Source organism: Glossina fuscipes, unplaced genomic scaffold (assembly GCF_014805625.2).
Source record: "Glossina fuscipes isolate IAEA_lab_2018 unplaced genomic scaffold, Yale_Gfus_2 27, whole genome shotgun sequence".
In the NCBI taxonomy this organism is placed as follows: domain Eukaryota; kingdom Metazoa; phylum Arthropoda; class Insecta; order Diptera; family Glossinidae; genus Glossina; species Glossina fuscipes.
Genome location: NW_023998422.1, coordinates 7,437,528 through 7,447,082, shown reverse-complemented (window position 1 = coordinate 7,447,082; position 9,555 = coordinate 7,437,528). Strand labels below are relative to the sequence as shown.

The following is a 9,555-nucleotide window of genomic DNA, read 5'->3' as shown; positions in this document are numbered from 1 at the left end:
AAACATAACAGCAGTGTTAGATGGTACGAGATTCGACTTAAATCAATTTTAATTTTACGCTTTTCTTTTTGTTTACATTTGCATTTTTTCGACAAAAAAATTCATTTGGCCATGTGGGCCGCTAAAAACGCAAGTCATGCTATCAGCAGTTTATGTGGCGACTGAATAAAAACAACACACTTCGATACGATTACAAGCCACCAAAGGTTTTTCTTGCTGTTGCATTTTTTTCAGTTCTTAAATTATTTCCTCTCTCTTTAAAATCGTCGCTACTGCACAATTTAAATAAAAACCGAAAAATTTAAGCCCAATAACGTTCAAGTTCGTAATAGGAAAAACTTTACTCCACTGTGATGTGCAGGAAGAATGTTGATATGCTTGGTAAGACGTTTTCAACGTGAAAGCAAAGTTTAAGAAAACTATATAAAGTGTTTCAATTGCCAATTTTAAAGGAAAGTTGTCGCGTCTTCATTGCTTAGTGGCACACAGAGCTCTTCTACTTGCAATCTGCTGAGATTGCCATGCCTGCGTCTGCCCTTCTTTGAAAGAGAGAATGCTTATAATTTGCACTTTTAGAGGAAAATGGTCGCGCTTTCATTGCTTAGTGTATTTGCAATCTGCGGAGATGGCGATGCCCACGTCAACGACACTAAGCCTGTCTTTCCTACTTTGAAAAGGAGAATGCTTACATCGTCGCGTTTTCATTGCTTAGCGGAACACAGAGTCCTTGTACTTGCGATTTGCTCAGGTAGCGTTGCCCACGTCACCGACAGTAAACTACTCTTTCTCCCTTTGAAAGAGAAAATGCTTGCACAATTGTTACGCATAATGTTGTCTTACGGGGAAAGAAAAGCTTGGATCTCCGTTTCAATTTAATGTAAGAAGCAATCTAGTCTTGTGGTTTTGACTGTCATTTTAAACTACAACCAAACATATTTTCTCTATTACATTTGCTTTGCTTGAGTGAGATGTAAATTATTCTTTAGAGATTATCTGCATGAGTAGCTTAGCAGGTGAGAATAGATTCAAATTCCAAGTGCGGTAGAGCTTACTTAGATTATAGCTGCGACGAGTGATCAGTAGGTAAAGTCATAACACTTACCGTACATCCTCTAGGCTGCAGTCTTCACTTCTTTCTTTGAGTGCATATTAAATAAAAAAGGCCACCAAGGGGACTATGCGCTTCAAAAATTAGAATAAAATCTTAAATTTTATTAAAATAACCCAAGTATGTCTGTGTTGGTGATTTTCATAGGCATGTATTCTAAAGCGAAGACCGAGTTCATATTTTACCGAGTTTGTGATATAAATCAGTCACGTCGCCATATCAACTCGATTTAAATAAAATTCTTTATTATATTATTGTTTAACAAAAGGATAACAATCACCCCCTCATCCTCTTAAATAGATGTTCGTCCTTTCTCTTAACACTTCAATCAAATAATTTATCTTTTCCGTTGTCGTTAATGGGATTCAATTGGCTCATGGAATTCATCTGACGTGCGGATTTTAAAAAGCTAAAGGTAATCGATTAAATCGAATAATCGGTTTCTTAATAGCATTTCATTCATTTTTGCCCAACAAGTAATTATAAGAAATAAGAGTAAATTTTTTTTTTTTTATTTCTTATCAAAGTGAACGCTACATTAAAATTCAAGTGTTTGTCATATAAAATCTGTAATTTTTTTCTATATTTTTGTGCATATATATATATATATATATATAAGAAAATTTTATTTTCTGTCCTAAAAGAATTTTTTTTCAAATTTACAAGCATTTCAAATAGTTATAAAAAATATATATTCAAAAAAAAATATAAAGCCCTCCACCCCATCCAGTTTCCTTCCATATTATAATAAATATTTAACCAAATTTTATTTCGAGCCGTATTTATTTTAGTAAAAAAATTTTCTAGAAAAATGAGTCTATCGCCAAGCAGAGGAATCGCAAAAGAAGGTCAAAATGGTAAGTTAAGCGAATCGAAATTCGTTATGCTCGAGGAGGCAAAAGAACAAAAAAACAAACAAACCACACACATTTCAGGACATAATATGGTGACATCTTTAAAAAAAGATTCAAAATTGAATCCGAAAAATTTCGTAAATAAATTTGGAAATAAAAAAGCAGAAAACAATAAAGGAATAACAACAAATCCAATTGCAACAAATAAAAAAGCGGTCCGTATATCTATAATTAAACGCTACAAACGGGTCTTATGATTTTTAAATTGAAATTTTTTTGCTTATGATATACTTTCAGAATCTACACAGTAATGTTAAATCGAAAATACCAACGAAGGTTAGTTAAAGTAGGCTTCAATTCAAAATTTCTTTTATTTTTTCTTTGATTTTCTAATGCGTAGTCTACCACTTTACTGGTGCCGTCTAATGCACTTGATAAAACGAACACGGCTAGGCCGTCGTCTCTTTCATTGAAAATCTCAAATGAAAATGAATCTAAAGTAAGCTTGGGTCCCCCGGATACTGGAAAAGTTTTGAAAAAGAACATTTCTAAGGCCAGTTTCTCGTCGAATAATTCCGGTAAAGCTACACCAAGAAATCATACCGCCCGCGGTCATTTACCAACAGGTATTAGGCGACGTAGTGGTAAGTCGTGAATTTTTTGTGAAATGTAAAAAAATTTCAATCCTACATGTATCTATATCTATGTGTATATATGTGTGTATATATAGCGAGTACAATGTCTGGGTGTAGCTCTCATCCATTCAGTAAGGAAAATAGCGATGTAACTCTCGCACCTATACCAAAAATTAAATCAAACTCCGGTGATCATGAGAATTTCGCTTTAACACCCCGCGAACGGGTCAACGAGAATAACAAATTGAAAGCTTTTGAAAACATGGAAAAACGCTTAAATGACATTCAAAGTGAATTCTGTCAAAAGCTAGAATCTTTGAAGCTGAATTCATCGGATAAACTTAAAGGCACTTACAAATTTATATCCGTGGTGCGTAACGATAAATGCGAACTGTTGGTCAATGAAGAGCATATGAAGAAAGCACCGAAAGCGTTGCGTAAGTATAAAAATCACATAGACTTCCCATTGCTAAATTATTATTGGAAAACATTTCGGTGATCTCGGTGAATTGTGGCGAAAAATGATTTTCGGTTCACAAATCCGATTGCGTTGCTTAGCACATGCCTTTCCCTAATATAGTAATAAATTTGAACTCATGACTTGAACCTACAACAATGTGGTGCTTCTATGGAATGATTACCTTATTAAAGTAGTTGAGACTTAGATTAAAATCAATTTCCAAAATGTTTATTGCACAACATGTGTGAGGTTATTTCCCGTTTACTTGACACAACTTTCTTTCTTCCCTTACGTTCTTCGGCCAATTGTGTTTAGTCCATAAATAGATGTATTCTGTCAGAACCGATTACTTTTAACCTGTTGACGCTTAATCAAAATGCTTCAAAAGTCACAGTAGTAGTTAAAATAAGTGCCATAGCTAAGTCCATGTTTACTATTCAAGCAAAAAGCGATAAGTGAATATCCCATGAAAGCTCCAAACACTCCAAAAAGGAAATCAGAAATCTTACCGAAAGCGAAGACTCAATTGTCGGGAGAGTGAAAAGTGCTAACTATTGTAGTAAGTCGCTAAGAGAAATCTGCTTTGAGTGCTTCAAGAATACATCAAATTTGTCACTTGTTTTTCAACCCTAGAAGCACCTATCATATCGAGTCAAATAAAGGTCTGCGGGGAATTGCGCCAATTTCTTTTATTTATAGTTATGAACGCTTCCAACTGTTGCTTGGAATAATAAATTTGAGCCTAAATTCTCGTTTCTAAATTCTGTTCACAAGCAAGGCACCATAAGGAGCCTCAAGAAAGCCTTTTGTTGCTGTTTGCCAGCCTAAAAAAGGCCGATGCAATCTTGGAATCCGATGCTATTACGAAGGCTAGCAATATATTTGATAATATACTTTTTGCCGAATCGTGGAAGTGAAATATAATTTAAGATCTACTTTGGCGGTTTGTTCTTATAATAGTGGAGCCATTTCATGTTCTTACCTAATTCACGTAGGTGATAACATTACACTTTGGGCATAGAGATTATTTTCGAAGACATGCAAATTGTTGCTAGGACAGGTTGAATTACGTAGAGTCCTGCACTGAAGCATAGATTGTTTGAAAAGGCGGATATACACATTCTTGATTAGTTAAGCTTTCTACCTGTCCGTCATTCGGCCTGACATCTGTTATTTGCGAGCTCACAACCGCAACAAATTAAAAAAAATAAGATTGTGGTCATCCGATCAAATATAAAAAAATAATGCTTACCATAGGCAATAAATACAAACGACCTATAGCAGATAATTGAAGAATTGTAGAAGTTGATGTCAATATTTCTCGCGATCAGTTCTCTCTCGAATTTTCTTGAATCGCTATCTCATTAAATGTTTTCTTTTTCAATTTCTTTTTCCTATTAAATCTACACAGCCGCTCATTCGATTGGTGAATTTAAGGAACGTGTACGGGGAACCCTTAGTAAGTGCGTTCAATCGGTATTCGATTATTACAAAGACTATCATACCCTCGATGAAGAAGGTCATGGAGAGATCTATGAAAAACTTCAGGTACACTTTGGTTATATCAAAATAGTACAATCGTATGTAAAATAATTGATTTTATAAATAGAATACCACCTTAAAGGAGTTAAATGCTTATCTGGATGACTTATGCGATCCAAATCATGAGCCCGCAAACTATAGCACCGACGTTCAAATTGTGAAAATGCAAAGAGAATTACAGGTGAATTATTAAATAATCATACTTAAGATGGCGATGAAAAATCAATGGATAGCCTTCGAATTTATTAAAGGAATGCAATAAGTCATTGAAAATGGCCGATAAGAAGTTATCAGACGCGCAAAAGGCTTATGACGATAAAGTTCATGATTTGGAAATTGAGTTCAAGGCAAAATGCCAAGAAGATATTACCACAAGAGATCTTCAAATATCGGAGGTATTTAATGTCTTCATGTGTAATATTCAGTTGAAGTTTCTATTATACTCCTTCCATGTAGTTGCAAAAGAAAGAGAAAGCATTGGAAAAGCAAAATGAGAATTTAAGAAACGAAAAGCAAGTTTTAGAAGATGAGTTGGAAAATAATACAACAAAGTAATTGCTCTGGCAAACGTTCACATATATATCTTTAAAGTACTTGATCATTTATTATCATTTTGGATTGAATTGGTTTCAGTGTTTCAAATATGACCAAAAAGCTTAGCCAGTTGGAATTGCATTTGAAAGGTGAAAAGGACATTTTAGAGGAGAAAGCCGAGTCCTTAGCGAAAGAACTAAATGCAGCTCGCGAGCAACTCGATGACGTTATGAAAGAGAAACAGGATTTAGAATTAAATGCAGGTCAACTACTTCAAGAGCAACAAAGCGATATTGAGAAATTAAAAAATATTATAGAGCAATTGGGAATCGAAAAGGGAGCCCTGGAAGATCAGCTCGCAATGTTGGAAAAGGCATGTGATGAGAAGACCGTACATAATGCAAATCTCTTATATATATATGCTGTTGTTCTTCTTCCAATTTTAGGAAAACTCAACCTATCCTAATATGAAAAGGCAACTGCAAGAGTCCGAGGATCGCGTCGTGTGAGTAAATTTTATTTTGCTTTTCCTTAATCACTTTCTTTGTCGCAACTTCAAGTGTATTTAGAAAAAAGAGTGTCTTCATTGCCCGTGAAATCACGTAGATGGCGAGATAAGAATCAAAATGATTACAAAGCACTTGAAATTTTCTAATTTTACCTGATCGTCAAACTATATCAAATCGCAAACGAATTTTTTCAAAACTTTTCTCTAATATACGATTATAACTCAAACACGCAGCGTGTTGTTCTGACGTCATATTAATCTTAATTGCGGTGGCAATTTATTGTCTTACGTTTAACCAACCTTGTCTTATCTTGTCTTCTTATTAGCACTTTGCCTATTCTTTCTAGGCTTTCTTTTTCCCTATCTACAACGTACCATTCCAGTTGTTTCAAAGTTTCAAGGCAAATCTGCCTTGATCATTTCTTGCCGTCGCCTAGACAGATTATCTGCCGCTACCTTCAATCTCGACAATAGTCGCATGCATTTATAGTAACATGTGTTCATCAGCCTATCACTTCACTCTTGATAATTAGGTCTCGGTTTATGTACCCACAACATGAGACTGATGAGCAGATCTTAAAATATTATGCATAAAAGGTACATCTCTTTATGACATGTGCATGTGAGCTATAGACTAGGATTACATAGTATCTTCCAAGGAAAAAGCGTCATAAGGTAAATGTTTTCTTTTCTTGACGATAGGAGGGATATGGAAAAAATTATTTAATCGCATCTTTGCTTCTTCATATACGAACTAACATGGAAATCAACGCAGCTAAACTAAAAATTATTGAACGACTATATTTGGCAAAAGTCAATTGTTTCAATACATAGAGCCTAGCGCAGAGGGTTTCATATCAGGGACGATTTTTCGCTTTTCTAGCATTTCAGAGGGCTTTCGTCTTTATTTCATTTTCCACAACTAGGGAGACCACCCCAGTCAAAAGTACGCATGAAGTAATTCAACATTAGAATCAGAAAGAGTGTTGAAAGGAAAGCTTAGGTTTTCGTAAGAAGACCGGTTGAGATTCGGTCGTGTTTTAAAAAATAATTTGCAAAGGGCTCTGATAGTTGTTTGTGTGTTAAGATTGTACCTTTGAATATTTTTTGTCTCGCTCTTATTGCACGAAGAAATAAGGGAAATAACACATTTGTCTTCTGCTTCTTCTTACGGTAATCATTCACTTGCTACGCATTGTAGTTCTCATAATGAGACGTCGTTCTTACGTAGCATTCATAAATTATCATAATAAGTGATGTGTTAAGACAACGCAGCAAACGACCGTAAATGTGCCAAAAATATTTATGAGGACTAATTAATTATTTGCTCCTGACAACGTAAATTCAAGAAAGTGTTTTTCTTTTTTTTTAAACTTTATTTGGTTTGGAGAAAACTGCCGCACACAGTAACAATTAGTTCAAGAACAAGATATGCATCATTTTTATTTTTTATGAGATGAATAGGCAGCTACTTTTTATGAGAGTTTTCAAAATCTGCTCATGAAGATGCAAGGCACGTAAGTGAGTTGTATTAAGAAGATTCGGAACATTTTGGGTCAAATGTAGTTTTCATCTTCCAAAGAATTTGAGTCGTTTGGCTTACTTAAAGCACTCTTCACAGCAAGCATAAGTCTTGTATCATATTATGAACCATGAAGGACTCGAGTCAACGACAATTGGTGCATTGTTGTTGCAACTTATCTAAAATATAATTGAGTTTTCATGAAGACACAAGCCATGCTAGAGCGTGCTCTTAAAAAAAGAGAAAAATTTGGACCCTTCTTTTGGTCAATGTAATTTCAATCTTCCGATGGATTTGTGTCGTGTGGCTTAATGAAAACACGCTTTGCTTTTACGAGAGTTATGTACCACATTCACGCTCAAGCGTTATTTAAACGCCGACCTGCTTCCTTGTGGTCGACGTTATTTGGTGATGATTGTCTGCACATGGGGCTTATTCGCAGGCCAATGAAACGTTCGCCTATTCTCCGTTTGAGAAGCATTTTTTAAGCAGTGCGATTGTTGGTTTTGAGAACGTGTTTTATATCCATAAACTGCCCAATATTACTTTACAGCTTATAAGATCACTTATGGCTTATCGCTATAATTATATACCTTTAGTATGACTCCTCATTACCAAGAAGAATGAACAATGAAACTTACAATGTCTAATTGAACGTCGGAATTAATTTAATTGCGCATTAAAGACATTCGTTGATTTGTTTTTTTTGTTTTTTTTTTTTTTTTGTTTTAATTTATAGCGAATTACAGGATTCGTTGGAAGCTAATGAAAAATTAAAAGATATCAATCAAAATCAATCGAAAGAAGCGCAAATGGAGGTAAGTTTAAAATTTGCCAACATTACCTAAGTCAAGTGAATTCTTTTAATACGCATAGGTGGCTAAACTGCGTCAGTCGGAAGCGGAGAAACGTCGAGAAATTGAGAAACTTAAAATCGAATTGTCCAAAGCCCAGTACAATGGGGTGCAATTGGAGGAGCAAGTGAAACGCGATCAACAGCTATTAGATGTTCGTAGTAAATTAATTAATTCGCTGCAAACCAATGAGAAAGATCAACGCATACATACGGAAGGGCTTTACGCTCAAGTTGCCGAGAAGAATAACATCATTAACGAGGTATTTACGAGAACATGAAAGTGATTAAAAAAAAAGAGTTTTTTTTAAATTTTTGTTTTTTTTTTTTTTTTATTCAAAATATTCAAAATTGCTTTATTTTTTATTGTGTTCTTTATTGTTCCCATTGTAAGCTTAACAACGAACTTAGAATCAAATCGGAAGAATTTCGTAATTTATTTACAACAATAAGTGCGAAACAAATGGAATTATCGAATCAGGAACATATGATTAAATTATTAGAAGAGAGTAATGATCGCAGTCAAATGTTGAGAGTTAAACAAGAAGAGAAAATTGGTCGGATGGAGGAAGAGATCGCTCATCTCAAGCAAACTATGTACGTTGCATTGATTGTTGTTTTCATCCATTTCCTGTTTTTATGGTTTTCTGTATATATAGAAAAATCTATCAGCAACATTGCCAAACTAATTATCTAGTCCAATATTAGCTCGTTTATTAAACGTCGACAAACGAGCACAAATGACCACAAAATGTACTAAAACATTGAAAAGCTTCAAAAAATATATTTAGAGAAATAAAGCTTAATGGATTATTGAAAGGAAAACTTTAAGTCATATATAAAAAGTAAGCAAAATATAAGTCTTGAAAACTTATTGGAAGTTTTATGTGATAATTTATTTTGAAAAAAAAAAAATAAACCAAAATGAACTAAAGAAAAGAACTTAAAAAAAAAAAAAAAAGACACAAGCAAAAATAAAAAGCTTGTGATATGTACAATAATAAAGTTTTCCTTTAAACATAACCATAAAGCTTTCAATACAGTTTTCGTAAAATGTTTCGTTCTTCCCAGTCAACTAAGCCAAATAAGTTAAATAAAAAAAAAACTCTCATTCTTTTCGTTGTCTTTAGGGCCGCCTATCAAAACAATGTTCTATCCAGTAATAATACCAATAATACCTGTAAAAGTCAACTCTTTGCACCTGTGACACCTAGAGATAAATACAATGAAAATTATCACTATTACACCAGTCAGCGCAAACGTAAACGTCAAGTGGATATAAGTGTCAAAAAGTATGAAATATAATCGCCGATGATGCCCCATTTTATTTCTAATACTTGCCCCAGCCCCGCCCCCGCCCCCCCCATCACCCCACTGTGTCACTTATTCTTGTAAATTAGTTGCTTCTTTATTCATTCATGTCTAATATATATGCGCGATCCGTGTACGTTGATGTTTGATTGTTATATTTACGGAAAACTCGTTTAACACACAAATTAATAGAAAATGCTGCAAACATGTCGTATGTATGTATGTATG

The 9,555-nt window shown here is 34.3% G+C and overlaps 1 protein-coding gene across 1 annotated transcript; it reads left to right on the top strand.

Annotated features, from left to right (window-relative positions):
• Positions 1-366: 366 nt before the first annotated feature.
• LOC119635834 (myosin heavy chain, embryonic smooth muscle isoform) lies at positions 367-9,321 on the top strand. The gene is made up of 14 exons (XM_038030842.1): positions 367-381; positions 2,260-2,298; positions 2,363-2,606; positions 2,693-3,034; positions 4,469-4,605; positions 4,667-4,780; positions 4,851-4,994; positions 5,056-5,150; positions 5,233-5,524; positions 5,580-5,638; positions 7,903-7,981; positions 8,040-8,279; positions 8,411-8,613; positions 9,147-9,321. Exons 1-14 carry the CDS (start codon positions 367-369, stop codon positions 9,319-9,321), a joined length of 2,178 nt encoding a protein of 725 aa, XP_037886770.1.
• The last annotated feature ends 234 nt before the right edge of the window (positions 9,322-9,555 follow it).

What these genes read in the sequence shown, in the direction of transcription:
- LOC119635834 (XM_038030842.1), top strand. An exon ending in AGGTATTAGGCGACGTAGTG is followed by an intron (nt 2,607 to 2,692) that starts GTAAGTCGTGAA and finishes GTGTATATATAG; the next exon opens with CGAGTACAATGTCTGGGTGT. An exon ending in GAGTCCGAGGATCGCGTCGT is followed by an intron (nt 5,639 to 7,902) that starts GTGAGTAAATTT and finishes TTTAATTTATAG; the next exon opens with CGAATTACAGGATTCGTTGG.